General features: G+C 35.8%; 1 protein-coding gene across 4 annotated transcripts in view; it reads left to right on the forward strand.

The window, feature by feature from the left end:
- Window positions 1-21,106, forward strand: part of Inae (inactivation no afterpotential E) — a 36,492-nt gene extending 15,386 nt beyond the window's left edge. For 2 of the 4 annotated variants that reach the window (XM_070315008.1, XM_070315009.1), the window contains exons 2-12: window positions 9,274-9,485; window positions 11,293-11,394; window positions 11,760-11,946; window positions 12,457-12,541; window positions 12,915-13,243; window positions 13,992-14,190; window positions 14,543-14,731; window positions 15,501-15,791; window positions 15,882-16,111; window positions 16,520-16,543; window positions 17,603-21,106. In XM_070315008.1, coding sequence (XP_070171109.1) covers window positions 9,274-9,485; window positions 11,293-11,394; window positions 11,760-11,946; window positions 12,457-12,541; window positions 12,915-13,243; window positions 13,992-14,190; window positions 14,543-14,731; window positions 15,501-15,791; window positions 15,882-16,111; window positions 16,520-16,543; window positions 17,603-18,011 — 2,257 coding nt within the window. In that variant the 3' untranslated portion in view covers window positions 18,012-21,106. Of the gene's footprint in view, window positions 1-61; window positions 895-9,273; window positions 9,486-11,292; window positions 11,395-11,759; window positions 11,947-12,456; window positions 12,542-12,914; window positions 13,244-13,991; window positions 14,191-14,542; window positions 14,732-15,500; window positions 15,792-15,881; window positions 16,112-16,519; window positions 16,544-17,602 lie in introns of those variants that run through there. The other 2 variants (XM_070315012.1, XM_070315010.1) reach the window with 2 other exon arrangements.
- Window positions 21,107-21,137: the final 31 nt, after the last annotated feature.

Genomic DNA, 21,137 nt, shown 5'->3' on the forward strand with positions numbered 1-21,137 from the left:
TTTGCGCTATTTTTATGTCACATTAAAATGTGTAATGATGATGTTACGCGTTTAGGCTCTTTAAATTTAAATTTTTTTAAAGTTTTTAAATTTATAAATGTTTTTATTTACTAACAATAAATAAAACTTTTTGTCTTTCTCGCCTATTTCCACATTAATTAAAAATCTCCGTTCAGAGATAAAGGGAACAATTAGATAACTTTTTTTAAAAACCAAGACTTCTCGATAAGATCAAGAATCTTGATAATTTGTTTTGGTATTGTCTTGATAATTAATTTAAAATCTTGTCTTGATCTTGTCTTGAAATTCAAGATTAGATCAAGACAAGACCAAAACTAGTCTTGGTATCTCGTGCAACCCTAGAAAGTAACGTGCAATTGCACGCGTATTATCGCACGAATACGAATCGCAACGAATATTAAAGGACATTAAACGCGATTATCTTTTCCAGCGATTATCGCGTGTTAATTAGACTTGCGTATTTTAATACTTTCGTCAATCGCGTAGTAAAATTTCAACGCTTATACATCGATGATCTGTCGAAATGCGCGTTTTACAAGATTCACTCGGTCTACAAATCTATTGGATATCACATTCTGTTTATATTTATCTTGAATGAAGAAATTCTCGTACATATATTCACGCTTATAGTAACGAGATAATAGTCGTTTTTTAAAAGAAGAGCAGATTGTAACTTTGCACGACTGTTTTATTTTCGTGTTGTTTTTCTATTGTGAGATATAATAAAATGCGTGTGCGAGTAATGTCGACAGTTGTCGCAAAGTGTCGTAATTAACCGTGTTTTCGCGAATAAGTGCCATAATGGAGCAGCAAAGGGCGAACAAGGGAGGAGGAGGAGGAGGAGGAGATATCGGACGACACCAACTTAATCGAGTGAGTAATAATTTATAATTTATTTAATCTATTATTATCGCGAAGTTTAAGATTTTCCGAAACATCGATACTTGATGCATTTTGCATTTATCGATTATTCGCTTGCCTGTTTATTGCTTTTTAATGTGATTCTAAATTTATCGTTCGATATAAAGTGGCAGTGCACCATCTGAATTATTCGAAAATTCGGAAATAATTTATTATCGTCTCGTTGGGAAAAGGACAGCGATCTCTTTTATCGGGCAAGAAGCGCAAAGTTGCGGTAACATTCTTATGCAAAATTTAATTCGACGGGGAGGAGGGGGAGGACCTCCATCGATCTCGCGCACACGGTATTGAGCTTTACCCGACCGGATATGAGAAACGTTTCCGTGTCTAAAATGTCAGAGGTCACGATTACCCGGCATTGCGGCATCGTACCGTGTGTGTGTGTGTGTGTGTGTGTGTGTATGTGTATATATAGGCGCCCGCATCGTAGAAATTTCCGAAATGCTCCCTTCGGTCTAGATTAATCTACAATATTAATTACACATTAATTTCTCGCATGAATATTACAACGCCTCTTCGCTTCCGCAGACTTGTACAAAAGATAGCTAAACTATGCAAAATATATATATATATATATATATATATATATATATTTTTTTTTTTTTTTTTTTTTTTTTTTTTTTTTTTTTTTAATGAATTTGGAATTGAAAGGGATTTCATTTTTACCGAGAAAATTTTCATGAAATTTTATTGGAACGCCGGACACATTTTTTGAATATCAAAGACGGTATATTTCTCTCTCTCTTTCTAAACTTTGATAGTGGATTTAACTTAACGGATTGCACAAGTTACATTGCGATTGAAATTTATCGAAATATTTTCGAAATTTTCAGAAACGTACGAGCCCGATCGAACATTATTCCGCGATTTGAAACCTTTGTTAAGTACTCTTAGCAGAAGACATCAGCTAACAAGGACAGAATACATATAAGAGTGAAGAATTCTAAAAAATGAGAATACAAAATCCGTTTTGATCTTGATATATTCTCTGATTTTTGTGCTCGCAAAATAATAAAAAGTTCCCAAAATCAGGGAATATGTCAAGATCAAATCGGATTTTATATTCTCATTTTTTATGTTCTCATTTCTTATTTTACTCTTATATGTGTTTTGTCCTTGTCAGCTAATATCTTCTAAATTATAATAAATAATTAAATTTTATTAATTATTCTTGAAAGCATTTAAAAAGCACTTAATCCTAATATATTTACTTTTGAATTTTGTGCAGGTATTTAATAACGGGGGCTAGCTTGATGAAAGCTAGCACCCCCACTTTAAATCGTGAATTTCTGCTAAATAGTTCGAGCACTAAGATCAAGAATAGAGCACTAAATTAGCACCTAAATAGCACTTAATTTTGGCACAAGTTTTATTGTAATTTGTTGTAACGGGGATGCTAGTTTAACAAGGGTCGATTTGGAAATAGAAAGACGTGTCATCCAGAAGTTCCCTTTACTTCCATCTCGCGTCCGCTTTGTTACTTCGACGTAAAGTAACAGTGATTGTGTCCCAATTTCGGAGTACAAACTAAGGGTCGAAATTTCTCGCGTGCTTCCGACGGCATCTCATTCTTGGCACTCTATATTTCTCTTGTCGTTTTACTTTCGAGCACCGTAAGCAGAGCCTCAAACTCCCTCATCCGTAAAATTCAACGACACAGCTGTCCCGAAACCTGCCCCGATAATTACAAACGCGTGCTTCTGTCCTTTCTCACTTGCTTTACTCATTCGCTTTGGTCAATATATACTATTATATATCATAATTATAATAGTAATTATATATTAATTTCGTTCCGAGTTAAAGTACGAAGTATGAATACGATAGTAATATCTATAAATTGATGTTTTTAATAAAAGTTTTAAAAAAATTTCAAGGAAAGTATTGGAAGATTAAAGATGAAAAGATTCTTCTAGCGTTTCCTTCGCAGAAATCGGTGTAAACTTTTTTTTTTTTTTTTTTTTTTAATATTCTACGAAACTTTCTTATCAGACTTACATTTATAGAATAATTTATTGAATTATAATTTATTGATTTATTTGAATCGCGAAGATGTGCTTACATATGGTCTCTTTTTATATTCAGAATTATTTGGAAAAATTTTCTAATTATGCTAAATTAAATTTGCTAATTAAAATTACAAGATACTCTATTAACATATCTGTGTTTAATAAAAAAAAATTGAAGTTATGATGCGAAAATCTTTTCAGATAAGATAATACGAAGGAATATTCAAAACAATTCTCTCTCTCTCTCTGTTTGTCTCTTGGATTTAGGTATTAATAATGATGCGTCATAAATCAGACTAGTTAGCAATTACGTGTCTATCGGTGTGAGACTCGCGTTTCGCAAGTAAAGGAACTCGTTCTGGAGCTTTTACTACTCGTTCTCGAGTATGATGGCAGTCGAGAAGTGCGCTCTTCACGACTGAAAATAGTCTGACCGCGTGCACAAAGAGAATTGCGCGTCGAGAGCTTCGAGAAAGCTCTCTCAACAATTCCGCAAAATTTCTCGCCTCACTATGGACTTTGTCGAATGGCATTTACTTATCGATCGTTCCGCTTCGTCGGATCAGAAACGCGTGTGCAAGCTTACTTATTTGACTTCGGGTGTTTTCGATACCTAAAGTCTTTTATACAAAAATTGGAAATTGAGATGATCGGTGAATCGCGTTGAAATAAAATGAACACGATCGAATTTTCATGAAATTAGATTCTTATTTTCGTCGAGATAACGGGACGTTTCTATCGTCTGTCTTAAAATATTTTTTCGAAACAACGGTATTATTTCATTCGAATCTCTCTCGTCAATAAATGTATGCTGTCTTTCTTTCAAAAGAACGCGAACGAAGATAAAAGAAATCGCGATTATCTCGACGATTTATCAAAGAATGCGCGTCAATTTGTGCGAATTTATCCTGCCAATTAAACGCTCAGGAAATGCATCTGTCTCTCGCACAATAAATTACTATATTAAGACTTACTTGAACCAAAAATCCACAGCGTTGACAATAATAATAATAATAACAACAACAATAATAATAATAATAATAACATTTTCTGCATAAAAATGACAATAAATTTAATTACTTTCTTTCATAATTACTTTTAATAAATCTCTTTTTAGCCATTTATATTGAACGTCAAAATTTTTATAATTTATTGTCGCTTCTTTTAAAAGCACAAAGCGATGTTTTTTTTTTTTTTTTTTTTTTTTTTTTTTTTTTTTTTTTTTTTTACTTGAATATATTTGTGCTACATTGTGTGGATATTTAAAAGTGACACTATTCGATAATGGACGACAGGGACGATATTAGCGTGCTGGAACTTCTGCTCATAGATTGACCTGATTTTGCAGGATTATCGGAAGAATGTCTCTCGAGAATGAATAGTAGACGTTACGGCACCTCTTTATATGGTCAATACACGCACAAGACATTGTCGAACATATTATCCTTTCCTTGAGAAAGATTACCTTGTAGGAACTAATAACAATAATTGGTTATTGCAAATTTATGCTCTATAATTTTGAATCGTTTATAATCTGTCTTTATGCATCAAAATCATATATAGAGTTTTTTTTTTAATTAAATAAATCTCTTGAAAATCATTTGAATGAAAAATTGAATTTAACGCAATAGATTATATAATTTAATAGTAGATTAAATCGTTTTTAGAATATATCTAAAATATATACAATATTTAATTAAAGTTCAAGTGATTAGAGTGAACTCGAATAACGAAAAAGAACAATGGATCTAGAACCATCATTGAAATATAATTTCATGTATATGTTAAAGTTCGACACATTCGACAAATATAACGGGCAAATATATGAAAACCGTTTGCGGTTTGTGTGAAGTATAGCGTTAAATTTTTAACTAAATTCGATGATAGCCTATATAGAATAGTGGAGTTTCTCGCTCGAGTTGAATTTCTAGGAGATAAAATAATGAGGCGTTTCGTCGAAAGCTGCTGCGTTAAACCGGATGTTAAACGTGGTTATATCGGCGTTTTTTTCTCCTTTGCGAACCGTCCGCTCAAACGTCGACCATTTTCACTATCCGCCTCGCAATTCTCGATTATTCGCTTTAAATTTTTTATACGGATGGTCGATTAAAACAGCACCGTTTACGAAGCGTTTTTACACGCCTCGTAATTTAGATATTTCGATTCCTCTAAACTTTAGAGAGAAACGACACTTTACTTGACATTTATTTATTTTAACGGAGATATTATCGCTCAGCTATATCAAATTCTTTAATTATACACGATACGCAAGATAAAAGGAGAGGGAGATTATTATTGTATTTTATATATTTTAATTTTTTTCTAATAATTTTATATTTAATTATAATATAGCTTAATACACTTTTGCGCACGCGCGTTGTTGCTTGTTGTATGAATATGATGTTTCAAGTATGCTGATATAATTAATATCTAATGTATGTATGTATATATGTTTATGAACATGTTAATTATGTTGGAGTTTCCTCGAGACTTTCTATATGTTGCGTATACGTTATCGAGTTACACACACACACACACACACACACACACACACACACACACACACACACACATATATCCGATCCAAGTATAATACGTGTAATATCACAGTATTCTATCGCTTCTCACACCTTGGGAATCATAATGTACAATAATGCTAGACGGTCGCATGCGGTAAAGTCGACTGACAGCTGAATGGAGGAATACGGGAACATCGTCGCTACCATTGTATATTTAGCCCTGATATCCCAAAATCAAATTCGTTACGTGACTATTAACTATTCAATTTGCACCGCGTCGAATGACAATTATGTGATGACATTATGCATAGCACGATAAATTGTATAATAATTTATTAATATGAGATCAATATAATTTATTCTTAATATTTGTCACGTTCAAAAAATTTTGGCTAGTGAAAAAAAATAGATGCGACAATCGAAGAATAATATTTTTATTTTTACAACTGTGTTGCCGGTTACACCTCTTTCGTAATATAAAATATTTTGTATATAAATATGAAAACAATAGCTTTAAAAATATAATATATTTATATTATATATATATATAGTATAAATACACTGGATAAGAGATAAATCACTGAAATTGCCGTGCATTTCGAAAGGAATCCCTTTTAAAGGGATCGGTGTAAATGCCTTCTTGCATCGATCGCGTACTTGAGGCAATCGAACCGGTAATTGGATAAATTGGCACCTCTCGAAGTAGGGGGAGCTTGAAATAAGACGAAACCACAGGGAGGAACGAACGACTGATAGCAATGCAAATGTGGGAAAAGTTATCGGCATACAAATCGCCGATGAACGCAAAGTTTTTGATTGCCGCAATTTCGCTCGCGTCGTCGTCGTCGTCGAGGTCAGACGGAATTTATATCGGGGGCTAGTACAAACGGTTCTCCGGATAATTTTGATTCTATATGATACATGGAATTTTTGTTGACTTTACTCTTACATATTCGGAATATTGCATGAAGTGAAAAAATTTTTATCACAGTGTTCTGAACACGTATGGGAAATATTTTATATATATCGAATTGATAAATCTTGATTGGAGAAAAACGCGAATTCGGGAAATTGAAATGATTTAAAGGGATCGGTAATATAATTGTTTCTCTTAATTAGTACTCCTCTTAAGTTTCAGCTTAAGAAAAAGAAAATTATCTTATTAATTAGAATTGATATAGAATTTTTCCACTTTGTTCTTCTTTTTTATACAATAAATTCAATTTTTTCTGTTTTAAACATCACCATCAATTCTCTTCGTATCTGTGTGTATAGTAAACTCACTTTTAATAGATTAGCTATTTTTAGCGCGAAAAGGGGAGAAGGATGCTTCAGCTTACACGAGGTGTCTTCGTCTCTCCGGTTAAGAGTTTGAGCTAGACATTTTCGCGAAAAAAAAAATCAAACGAAATCCATGTGACGTTTAATGTGTCGAGAGAAGCACCCATGACACCTTTAATTCGCCACAATATAGGATCGCAAAGGGGGAGACGGTTCTTTTCCTCGGGGGTATCTTGCCTCTTATCTAGTCGACGCGAGGTTCGTGATAGAAACGGAGGAAAAGCCGGCTACGAGATAAATCGATACGAAACCACCACGCAGCAGCATCCAAGGTTCCGACGACCCTTCGTTGTGTCTGCAGTCTCTCGTTTCCTCCCTTTTCTCTCTTTCCTGTCGATTTTTTTCGTTTTCCTTGAATTTCTTTGGTTGCGCGACACGTAATATTTTTCAATACGTGACCGTGATTGTATAAAAAAATGTTCGATAATTTGGATATATTTCTATATTCCTTTTCTTTTTATTTCGATTACAAAAGGTATTGTATATTTAAAAGGGCAAGAAAGAATTTATATATGTCTTTCATTAAAGAATTTATATATTTTTTTTCATTAAAGAATTTATATATATCTTTCATTAAAGAAGTTATATATCTCCTTCATTAAGTATATTCCTAGATTTCGATTTTGATTTTGGTTTTAATTTTAGTTTTAGTTTTAGTTTTAATTTTAAAGATAATGAATTAATTAATTTCAAGTTTTAAATTTTAAGTTTCAAGCTTTAATTTAATTTGATTTTGATTTTGATTTTGATTTTGATTTTGATTTTGATTTTGATTTTGATTTTGATTTTGATTTTGATTTTGATTTTGATTTTAATTTTAATTTTAATTTTGATTTTAATTTTAATTTTAATTTAATTTAATTTAATTTAATTATAATTTCAAGGTTTAGTTTTGATTGGAGGATTTTAAATATGTTAAATTGTAAGAAATTTTAAGAATTTTTTTGACCATTAATTTATTGCGAAAACACAAAAGAAACACACGACACAACACAAAACACAAACAAACAAAGATAGAATAACAAATGTAAAAACTGGAAGACATCCAAAGCCGCAAGGCACGGATTAATAAAAATAATAAAATAAAGTATATTCCCCCCTAGATTAGCTACTTTTCGAAGATTCGTCTACGATTAGTCGGTTCACATTTAACGTGAGGTTTCTAAATTCGACGATTTATCCTCGAAGAAATTATAGATCGTCCGAAACAAGCTTCACGCGCAAGATGGGCAGTCAGTTTCGAGTATTTGAGCCTCAGTGAGAAATATTTTACGTGTCGTCCTCAGCCTGACATGCGTGTCGTGCACGTGTCGACGAGACATTCCGTCGACCCAAACGTCATGCCGTATAGCGTTGCATAGTGCGAAATGTGAATGCACCGCCATCGTCGACAGATGTATCATATGTGCAATAACGTATATAAATTTTCTTTTCTTCAGTTTATATGAGCGCTTTGCAGAATTTATTCGAATCGTTCGCGCGAAGTTCGACTCTGAATCATTAACCGATTCGAAGTGAATAACAATAAATTTTCCGATGAAAAGAAGCGATGATCAAGCTTAACGTAAAAGCATTAGTAATCCATTATTCCAATCCTTATTTGGTTTCTTGATATTAACAGATTAAAATCAAATTTGCTTTATTGATATTTGCGGACATCAACGCGAACTTTTTTTTTTTTTTTTTTTTTTTTTAAGGGTATATCGGAATTGATCTTTGCGGTTCTATCTAGCGCGGTTTAACGCGCGATGCTTGTCGAAAAACGCAACCCCGTATCGAAGATCATTCGTCGCGGTGTTCGCTAAAGGGAGAGCTTTCGGTCGATCGAACCGCTTGAAAGGCAGCTCTCCGATGCATCAGTTGGATGCGGTTGTATTTATCACACGGTTCACCGAGAGTCAGTTTCCGTACAGTTCAATTTAGTCGTATGTGTTTTGTGGCGATCTATGTATCTTGTACCCCGACAAAAGGCCGCAAAACTCGTGTATGCGAACTTCCGTAACGCCGGCGTTCGATGAAAGGTTTGCGCTCCGCCTTTATAAGCGTCCGGATGATGTAATCGAGAGAGCGTATTATTGACGTTGACGACGAGTAACGTCGCACTATCGTTACGTAATAAATATCACAGTTATGTAATGAGTAGTTACTTAGAATGGAGTTACTTAACGAGATATGAGTAGATGTCTTTGCACAAAGAGGGAACACTTGGAAAATATGAAAGTATTAATTAGAAAACTTCACTCTCTATCTTGGAATTTGAATTTTTATCAAAAGATAAGATCGTTAAGTGTCAGGCGGGGGATCGGTGGATGTCTTGGAATATGTGAACTGTGCGAATGTGTGTCGCGCAGATGCATAATTCAAAGACGGTTTCCGCCGTTTATCGCCGAGAACTAGATTCGGGTATATTTATCTCGCACACATTGCGACGTCTTAAAGGAATCTCCTTATGGATTTATATACAGGTTGACGGTGTTGGGCGTTCTACTGGGGATTCTCGAATGGGATCGTAGCGTCCCTTGCATTCTTCTCATGTGGGAGTACATGATCGGATACGAGGGCCTTTTCGTGGCCTGTATGGCGGTGGAATTCTCCATCTGTTTCCTGGCGACGAGGGGCAGCATCCTGGATACTGCGGCAAGGGCGCCGATGCAATACATCCTTTACATCCGGCTATGTGAGTACTATATTTATTATCCGACAATAGACGTTTGTTTATCCGCAAATAGGCATATCAATCAAAGTGATAATCGCGGGAATATAAAAGTCACACGGACAAATGTCGAACATCGTGTTAAACGATAGTGTTTTCCACTCTTGCGCGATGTCGGAGAAATCTTTTCTTTTTTTATTTCATACAGAAATTTATTTTTATATTTTTATTTCTATAAATTAATTATTATATATTTTATAAATTCATATACTTTATAGATTTTCTAATTTTTAACATATTTTTCGAAACGTGAAAAAAAATTGCGTACGGTTTCGATTTTTACACCTTTCTTTTATCATCGGGGAAAAAGAAAGAAAAATAAATAAATAAAATGACTCGTTCTGTTGAAAAAAAAAAATTGAAACCCCGCAGAAACATTGCGTAACATTTCACGCGATACAGATCTTTTTTTAATCTCTCTGTGCGATACATTCCGATATGTCACCGCTGTCGACAATACTGTTAAATTTCTGTAGACCAATATTGAGAGATCGTCAATCGTGAAACGTATCGATAATATGGTTCGATGACAATCATAATATTTATCACATTGCTACACACACGCTCTTTTTTATGTATACTGTGCGTGTACCTTCTGAGGATATTTTTTAATTTTTTGAGACTCTAGATTTTTTTTCTGACTTTACTATAGTTCTAACTTCATCTCCGTGCGTTTTTTTCTCGCTTTTCTCAGGGCATGCTCTTGCATGCTCTCGTGATGAGATTTATTTTTCATTTCAAGGTTTATTAAAATCGTTTTTTCATTCTTTTACGTTTTAACGATATATTTTTTTATCGGGTCGTTAAATAGCGCAAAATTCGCGCGAGATGAACTCGGGATTCAATTATCGCTTAACGTAAATCAAATGTTAATAGAGTGATAATTAACTCCCGGCAACTGCAATTTACCGGTTAATTATTTTTCCGACTCTCTCACCAATTAGATTGTATAAATTTTTTGCAAAATATTTGAGATTACTGATTTAAAGAGAAATATCATCGTGCGCCGCATTCACTTATAATGCTAAAGTTGAACGAATATCAATTTTCCGTAATAAGAGTTTTAATAAATTTATATTTTATTGACGAGTAAACTAGAAAAATTAAAGTATATATAATTATATATATATATTTGTATATTTTTTATATTTATTTTATTTTATTTTATTTTTATTTAAATATTTACATAATTATAAAACAAATCTTAGCTCGTCTTAATTATCAAAACATGTATTGGCAGTGAGTACTCAAGCACTCAATGAGAATTCAAGCAGTGAATATAGCTCGACTCGAATCTATTTGTTTATCCTTCGCGGTGATTCCGGATGTGTCTCGGATCGAGACAGTCGCGATTATTGTCGCAACTGGGTCAATCGTGTTTGTTTTCGCCGAAGCCGACGCCGAAGAAAGGTTTTGTCGCCGATCGCTTCGATCTTTTTTTTTTTTTTTTTTCCATCCGGCGCGCAAACTTACGTCAATCGACGAGACACGCGCGCGCGCTTTCTTGCTTATTGCGAAGAGGCTTGGCGTAAACTCGACGACCATAGCGAGATGTGTGAGATATAAGAGAAAGATATAAGAGAGAGATTTAAAAATTTCTCGAGATTTTTTTTTTTTTTCCCCACATAATCTCTCCTTTTTAAGTTCTTTTTTATCGCCGGCTCTTAGAGAGATGCGTCTGCTTAGCGATTAATTAAAAGTTATTTAGCTTGGAAAGTTAAAGGAAAATATGGTTACGATCCGGGACCTTTACCTGGGGATTTGTTTTCAGTCTTGGTGTTGGTGGAGACTGGATGGCTGTGCGCAGGTGTTACTTGGTTAGCGCGTTATTATCAAACCTGTCGAGTGGACCAAGCTAAAGACGTTATGTTAGGTGAGTTCTGCATTCTAGAGATACGAGTTAAAAATTTGTAAATCTATTGTTAAGATAGAGAGCGATATTATTGAAAGATTGACACGCGACATATATCCATATCATACATATGAAAATAAAATTATGATATTATATGCAATTCATGTATTCGATAATTAATTTGAAAATATAATTATTACAAATGCAGAGAGTCTTCTCTTTGTACACCGGTAATAATTGTCCTCGACGAAATATATATTCACATTTTTCGATCACGCAAATGTATTGTTCGCTATCTTACAACAAATTTTAATCTACAAAATCTGATTACGGATTATGAATCAATTAAAACAAATGAAAAACATTTCGTGAATTTGCGAATCTAGGTTTGGTGATATCGAACTGGTGCCTGCTGGCGTTACTGATGGTGACTATTTGGTGCACGTACGACGCCGCCGGCAGATCCTGGGTAAAGATGAAAAAATATCAGCGCAGCATGAGGGAGGCGGAATCGAGGGGGGCAAGATTGCATTACAAGCGCAGCGGCAGCAGAAATAGAAATTGGCGACAACGGTGAGTTGCCCTTATGTATTATAATGCACGACGATTTCGCGGTTTCTCTCTGCATTTTATTATTTTATATAAATATAAAAAAAACGATCTTTTCTTAATTGAAAAAGAACAATTTTATTCTATCTTATATGGAGGAGAGATACGAGAGAGAGATTGCTCAATATCTCTACAATTTCTGTCTCGTACCTCTTACATTTTTCTCCGATAATAACCGAACGCGAAATCCCATTCAGGCTTTACTATAAATAAAGATCGGGGGAAAATCTCTTGGACGCAGTATCCGAAGCGGCGAGATTGCCTCGTGGAAAATTTGCGGTGCGCTTCCTAGATGCCTTCCATCGCGAAGCCGCGATTGTTTCATTGTGACGACCGCGTTGTCTCATACTTTATGTTCCATTGGGATGGGATTTTGCTTCGGTGTGGTTTTTACGACCGTTTGGATTACGCCTGGGCGAGCACCAGAACGGTCCATCTAAACGCGCATATACGGTTCTACGTTTTGTGTTGCAGAAAAGTTATACGCGCCTACCAGGATAGCTGGGACAATAGGTGCAGACTGCTGTTTTGCTGCATGGGTAACTCCGATCGTAGTCGAGTGAGTAGCGCGAAGAAATTAATCGTAATTTGGGAAAATTAATCTATTTTAGATTAAATCTTTAGAAGAATAAACCTTTTCTTTTTTTATGTAAAAGGTCAAAAAATAAATGTTGTAGAGACACAACTCGAAAGTATGCCGATTAAAAATATTCAAGATGTAAATATAGATCTGTCAGAAGATCTGATTATAATCTACTTTGAGAAGAAAAATAAGAGATCAATCGGATTTGAATAATAATGCTTTATCCTAATTAAATTGGAATAAGTGGATCAGATGTTTAACTTTTAAATTTCGAAGAGTCAAAAGTTGATAGAATAACGATTATTTCCGAGTTTTTATCCTGAAAGAAGATAATGACGTTTACTCGTAGAACTCGTTCGCCGACATCGCCCGGCTGCTGAGCGACTTCTTCCGTGATTTGGATGTGGTACCCTCGGATGTGGTAGCCGGTCTGGTGCTGCTCAGAAAATTTCAAAAGATCGAGCGCGAGCTGATAGTTAAGCAGCGCAAGAACGATACGTACGAGTTCCTGTCGGGAGTGCCGGTGACACCGCGCACCAAGTTCCTATCCCTGACCGAGGACGGCGATCTGGGCCACTTTCAATTGGCCATTCACTATATGCACTTTGCTCTCGCCGCCTACGGTTGGCCCATGTTCCTTCTCGATCCCTCCACCGAGCTCTGCCAATTATGCACCAGGTAAATCCTTCGGGTTTTTCGAGATATTATCATGTAACATGTATTTTGGCGTTTTAATTGAACCGCAATAACCAAAACTTGCTTTCGCAAAATATTCTCAATTTTAAGAAAATATTAAAACAAATAATTATTTCAATATTTCAATAAATAATTATTTTGCGACCATCTATAATGAAAATACATATTTATACGTATTATACGTATTTATTATTATCAATATTTCGTACTAAAAAATCTTACTTTAGGGAGGATTTTTTATTTGCATTAAAATATAAATGTCTCATTCATAAACGAAGCATTCCATATTATTTAGAACAATAGGGCGTTCTTTGAGCATTATGTGTGTATAGATTTGTTAATTTCCCATAAAATTTATTTTAAACAAATATATAGCATACTTTTAATGCAAACATATAAGAAAACTTTGCTAAGAAATATCGCGAAAAAGTGCGAACAAAAAAGTACGCGACGGATGAGGGTTAAAAGATATTAAAGTTGCAAGTCAATATTTTGAAGAATGACCAATTGCGTGAAGTATTTTGTAACTTTAAAATGAGTATATAAAAAATCGGGAGCTGGTAGAAAGATTGTTTAATCTAAAATATATTTTCTATTATATAATATTCTCCCGTCGTGTCAGGGTGTTGTCTCAAGTGTGACACGCTGATCTTCTTTATCCCCGTAAACACACAGGTCAGCCTCGTTGTTGCCCTCCTTTCATCATTCTATTTATCCTCTGTCCTCATAGTTTGCAATGCTGCTGCTTCCCATGCGGCGCCCGTCACGAGAATGAGGCGACGATCGTGGAGGACAATTGCTGCCAATGCAATTACGCTGCTCTGAGCAGGATGCTCGACCTGGGGGAGATCGAGGTCGTCTACGCGACTTTTCACGTCGATGTCGGCGAAACGCCGTTCTTCGTCGCGCTCGATTATACGAAGAGAAAGGTTTGTCTAGGCCCGGGTTTATCTCGTTCGCGTGTCATTCATTAATCCTCGTTGTCGCCGCGATGATTGTCGCCGCGAAACTACCTCTTTTAAGCTACGATGGATAAGATGGGCTTTGATAGAGCCAATCGATAGGTGTTGATTGCATTTAGAAATAATCTCGTTATCTCCTTTAATAGCAAAAGAATAAATTAATCTCTTTTATATCTTTAAATGGTTATTCCTAATTATTCTTCATCGTTTCTTTGAATCTTATACTTTTCTTTAGAATTATTTTTAATACTTATCATCTTTACGGGATTTTTTTTTTTTTTAATTATTTTTCTGTATTTCGATCACATGTTTCATGTAGATCGTAATCAGTATACGAGGGACCATAAGCATGAAAGACGTGCTAACGGACTTGAACGCCGAAGGCGAGGTTCTACCTTTGTCGCCACCGAGGGAGGACTGGTTCGGGCACAAGGGAATGGTGCAGGCTGCTGAATACATACGCAAAAAGTTACAGGAAGAGGATATGATCGCGCGTGCTCGCGCCAAGGTGAGTTTATCGTGCGCAAATGAGCCCGCGCCTCGTCACTTATCAGTACAAATGACAGTCCCGGAATAATCACTCGCCACTCCCCACGCTATCTTCACAATAATCAGACACGCGAGTAATTTTTAATAATGAGCAACGTACCTTATTTAAATTTTGCGCTAGGAGAACGTGAAGAGTTTGCTTTGGCGTTTAATGTGTAGTGTGTTTACACAATAGAAAAATAAATCACTCCCTCATTGATCCCTACTGAATATGTATTAAGAAAAAAAGGAGAAAGAGAAAAAAAACATCATCCAGGCCATCCACAGGCATCCACACGCTCTTGCTCGCAGAGAAATGTGTCAGTAACCTTTTGTATCCCGGATTTAACCGGTCAACGTGTCTCGTCGAACGTATTTCGTTTCGAAATAGTTAAATTTTTCAGCTCGCCGTTCCGCGCGATAGATAAGGCTTATGTACTGTATGAATAGACGATATATTCAACCGCGCGTGTATGCTGAATTCTTTTTATCGTAATAGAATTTTTCTGGATTTTTTCTTTTTTCCACCGAGGATGAAACGAAAAAAAAAGATACTAAATGTTTGTTTGATCAAAAGAATGGAAAACGAAAACGGTCTATGAATATATTTCACTGGAAAATTGCATCTAGATCTGACATTAAATATCCGTATCTATCAATATTTCTACAATCAGATTTTTCTGAAGATAAAAGTTTACACGCCGGGAATAATCAAAAGAATTTTTTTTTGCGTTGGTCGAATTTCGCAGGATCCTTCCAGAGGCACACATCAATTCGGATTGATCTTGGTGGGACATTCGTTGGGCGCCGGTACGGCGGCGATCCTCGCGATTCTACTGAAGCAGGATTGTCCGGACCTGATGTGCTTCTCGTTCGGGCCACCCGGTGGACTGCTGAGTATGCCTGCTCAGCAATACAGCCAGGAATTTATCACGTCCGTCGTGGTTGGTAAGGACGTCGTACCAAGGATCGGACTCCGGCAGATGGAGAGTCTGAGAGCGGATCTTATCAACGCTATAAAAAGAAGCGTCGATCCGAAAGTACGCAGTTCGAATTCTCTCTGATCTAAATTGGCATATTTGATTCTAGGATAATCTAAATTCGGTTTATTCGAGCATATTATTCCGCAGTGGAAGACGATTGCGTGCTCGGTGATGTGCTGCGGCTGCGGCTCGACGCCCACGTCGGCGGCAAATCTAGAGGCCGGCGGTTGCATCAGCGAATACCAGCGGGACAAGGATCGGGCGCGCGCTCAAACCGTCGTGCCCAGTGATTCCAGCATTGCCCTGACCCTGCACAGGCCCCTGTATCCGCCGGGAAGAATCATACACGTGGTCCGACATCATCCGAACAAGGGCGAGTGAGTTGACCTAACTTGATAATCTCATTCATATCTCTCTTCGTCTACCTGAAACGGGATATATCGCGAATATTTCCAGAAATTGTCGCTCGCTGTTTAAAATGAGATTGAATCAGCGACTTTAAGCTACGTTTATCCAAATTTAAACGATCCGTTTCGTGTACAATGATGATAACGAATAAAAATTATGATCATTTTTTTATATATTTAATATATTATAAATGAATTCACTTTTTTCTAACTCGTTATTTGTTGATTGATTTTTTGATCGCTTGGTTGAAAATTATTCTTTGTCGCGAAGAGAACAATTGCACCGAACTGTTTCTTTTTTATATCGCGCGAGACCGATTTTGCACTGTCGAGACGGCAAAAAAACGAGAAGTTAATCGCGTCTGTATTTCTTTTTAGGCAGAAGTATGAGACGAATTGGAGGTACGTCTATCAAATAATTTATACGTTTTCAGGACTACTACTTCTGAGTTGTTGCATTTTGGAGATATGCCCGCGCATGCTCTTGGGCCTATGTCCTATATATTTCTTGCGTAGGATGTTACCTCCTCACGCTCTATATTTCGATATTAAAAAGTTTCATTTCAGTTGGAAAGTTTTCATCTCAAGTATTTCGAGAAAAATGTATGAGCCGATGTAGAGTTTTATTTATCGTAAAAACCGTTTACAATGAAAACGGCTTAATTTTCGTACTACAAAAAAAAAAAAAAATGGAAATTTTAATATTGCAAAATGCGAATATATCAATCTTATGGCAGATATTTGACAGGAATAATATATCGCTGGTTTATTTTTTCACTAAATTTGAAGAGATTAAACTGGAGATTTTAATCGCGATTCAATTTACAATGCAAATCTATCGTGATCGCTGAGAAAAAGGGATTCCTTTCTCTTTTCAAGATTGAAATTATGCACTCGTTTACATACTTCTCGGGACACATAATATATATATGCATGAATAGAGTACTTTATACCGGTAATGTATACCGTGCCAGGAAAATGGTTCGGTAATTTTTTATAGTTTTAGTACGTCCATCGTTATCTCCATCAAAACAGTTTTCTAATTTATGGTTCTTTAATTATAGTTTTCACGAACTGGGCGTTGCATGCTTTTACCTCGTAGATGATTTCTCATAGGAAATATTGTAAATTACCATACGCGCATGTGTGATGCCTTGTTTTTTATTATAATGAAATTCACTCACCGCATTAAAAGTTGATAAAATTCATGATACTAGAATTGTACTCGTTTATACATTAAGTATTGATTGATGTTCTAATCTAATACATAATGAAACGAGATGTAAACACGAAGATTTGTGAAGATCTTTGTTGCAGATATTTAAACAAAATTTTTAAATAGTTGTGAAAGAAAGAGTTAAGTAATTATTCTATAGAAATAAATAATTTTGAGAATTTGTGATTGATCCGCGAAAAAAATCACAGACGCGCGAGACTGATGTTTGATTCATTGAATTCCAGACAAATGTTGAGCAAACGCGAACCAGTGTACCAGGCGCTGTGGGCTGGTCCGTGCGACTTCGACGAGGTGCTGATCAGCCCGGTGATGATACAGGACCACATGCCGGACAATATGCTGCGCGCGCTGAACAAGGTAAGCCAGGATGCGATTGCGTGGCAGCAAGCGAGACGGTCGCAGGCACCGCTGAGCCGTACCCCGTCGGTGAAGCCGGGTCATTACGAGCCTTTGGAGGAAACCACCGACGGGCCCGACGTCCCTCACGAAGCGGTGCAACGAGATCGGATAAACAGAAACTCAGACCAGGAGGCCGTTAACGGTTTTGATTGCGCGCGCGTTCGGTCGAGCACGTCGATCGTCGTCGATGTGGAGGTGCACGAGCGCAGGGAGACGCTGCCGGAATCGCGTTGATGAAATCTGTTCGATCCGCTCTCCCTCGTATCTTCTTCATCGCGGGAGATGTCCCGTAACTCGTGATCTTAATTTTAATGACGGATTCTCTCTTATCGATCTAACGTTGAATATTAAATTTCGGAAGAGAATCCCGTCAATAAAATTAATTTCGTAATATTACGGGACGTAAATATATATATTGAAGGATCGCCAACCCTTCGGTGATTTCAAACGTCTTCGATTAGAAACTTAGTATAATTGAACGACAGACTTGCGCCAGCTAGATTGTAACCGTTGAGCTTATTTATTCTGATTGGTAACGCATCGAAGTATCTCTATGTGTGTGTATGATTATTTATTTGACACCTACGTGTCGCGTACGAATTAGCGTAGATTCGTAGCTGTAGATTCGCAGCTGTAGATTCGCTTTTTGCGAATAGTTTGTCGCTACAATGTAGTTTCTCATTAGTGTAATTTATTATTATTATTTAGAATGTAATCGTTTTAACTTTCGTTAGTCGGATTTGAATTTAATCGTGTACTATTATACTTCTGAGGAACTGTACATAGTCGTGTGCGCGCGTGCGCGCGCGCATATCCGATTCGACGGATTAGACAATAGTGTACAAAAGTTCGATTAAGAAACGAACGGGAATTGCAAGGTAACTCGTTATTCGGCGATATCTAGCAGTCGGATATTCCGGATATGGAGAAAAATTTTATAAGATTCGGAAGAGGATGCGGGGAAACGTACGGGATCTTCTTGAAATACGTTCATTAATCTTTTTTTCTTTTTACGCAGATCTCGCTCTCGTGATTACTTCAACGACAATTCGCGGTCGCTCTGGTTTTGATACCGCGGATATATCTGCTTGATTATCTCTACAATATCGCTATCTCGCACAACGCGCTGAATCACTGAGCATTCTTGTACTTACCTCTTATATTACCGCCTAAGTAGAGTAACACACGACTGACGTGCATGCTCTCATATACACTGCATGAACTATTGTTCTCTGCCGAATAGTGGCTAACCAGCAACGTAACACGCGAATTTGCTATTTGTTTGCATGCGAACATTATAAGTTCGCTCTTACTCTCTCGTTACGTAAAACGCTAATTTTACTTGGAAATCGCTGTAAATAATAATACGACGAATAGTACGAATAATAACGATCATGATTCAATTGGTCGTTACGAGAAAAACGCGATCTTTTGCGTTTATCTTTTTGCGAATATAAATTTAAAAAACCTGTTTTCTTTACTGAAAAAATGTACATTTTATTTTTTACATATTTATATTTAATGTTATTGGTACTTATATACACGATAACTGAGATAACTACAATATTTTATTAATATCCGTTATGAGCAATATCATTACTGTACAGATAAATTGTTGATATAATTAATGAACATTATTTAAAAAGAACATTATTATGAACATTATTTAAAGCTAATTGCAAGATGCAATCAATTATAGTATAATTATAATTATAATATATTATTATTAGAAATCTTTATTTCTAGCAATTTTTTAGAAACATATAGCATTTTTAAGATATATTGTTGCAATTTTAATTTAATATGCGTTAACGCATATTAAATTAAAATTGGGTTAGTCACCATTTAGTTGGTCATTGAAAAACGGATACGTATTCTACATTTCATATAAGATCAATCTGCTTCTTTTTCTCTCTCTTTTTCTCTTCATTGCACGCAAAACGACTAAAGTTTAAAATATGAGTACAAAAATGAGGACACTTATATATATTTAATTGACACAATATAATATTATAGATTAACGTAATAGATAAAAAAAAACTCTCGAAAAATGAAGCTATCTTGTAAAAATAACTTGACGGTCCGCGATTCTCGTCACACGTTTAGCGCTAAAAGTTAAGCCCATTCGATCGATTCTGTGAATCTGAATATTTTATTTTTTTTATCCGATTCCAAGAATCTACTACACAATACATTGCGCGCAATACGATCGTACAAAATTAGCGCTAAACGCGACCACGAGAATTCGCGGGTCGATATATTTTTGTACGCCACCCGCTGCGAGAAAGATCCAGACCAGAAGGTCCAACCGGAAGTCTCGCGCGCTGGTCGTTTTGTGAGTGCACGCAATTTTTGTAACAACCTGGTTGTTCTGCCATATATATATGATTTGCGATGTACGCTACTTTGGTCAATATATTATTTTCTGCCACGTTGAAACGACGTTGTTCATTTATCGTAGCTTGTTAATTCTCGGCGCGTCGAAACGCTTGGAAATACAATGGGATAAAAAATCTTTAAGATATATATATATACATATGCATGAAAAATGTATTTGAGCAATTAATAAATTGCATTGGAAGAAAGAGAATTTAACTCTGATTACCGCGCTTGCCTTTCTCCTATTTATGAATGAAAAATGTATGTATAAATTTTCTAAAATGGCTAGTATATTGTTTTGCTCTCTTCTTTCGAATACGTTTGCGAGCGTATTGTGACGTGCCGAGCAATTATTGATAACTATGTACCCGAGCGTTAATTAGATTTATTTATATATTGATTTAAGTTGCGTCAGTTGATTTTAGTTTTTATATTTATATTTTCGTTGCTCTGCGATTTATTTATTTTGTATTAGTGTGTGATTACTATTTTTATTACATACTTCTTTGTGCTATGATCTGCTCTGTCGACACTAAATAATAATCTCGTATATTTAACGGTAAATGACATAAGGATTCGACTGAATCATTTTGTTTCTCAACCGAAAGCGAGTAAGATGTGTATTTGAAAAAGAAAATCTCTAAAATAATTGGCAAAAAACGATATTGTTGTTGATAGTTGTTGATTTTAACGAATTTTTAGAATCTTGCTGCTATCGATTATTTAAACTGGATTTAAAATGGAATTCTCCGATACGAGATAGGAATGTCAGATACAATCTTCGCGTTAAAGCGAGAAAATTTGCGAGTGACTGCAATTTGGTGCCAAATAGGACCGAGAAGCTGAATTCTAATGCCGAGTTAGTTAGACAATTAAATCGCGCGAATGCTGCAACAATGGTGTTTACTCGCTCAATTTTGCATGCATTATCTTGGATCTACAGAGCACGAGATGGAGTACTCTGCGTTGATACCACTGCTT

This window comes from Polyergus mexicanus, unplaced genomic scaffold (assembly GCF_030449975.1).
Source record: "Polyergus mexicanus isolate NDT 795.1 unplaced genomic scaffold, iyPolMexi1.0 SCAF_94, whole genome shotgun sequence".
NCBI lineage: Eukaryota > Metazoa > Arthropoda > Insecta > Hymenoptera > Formicidae > Polyergus > Polyergus mexicanus.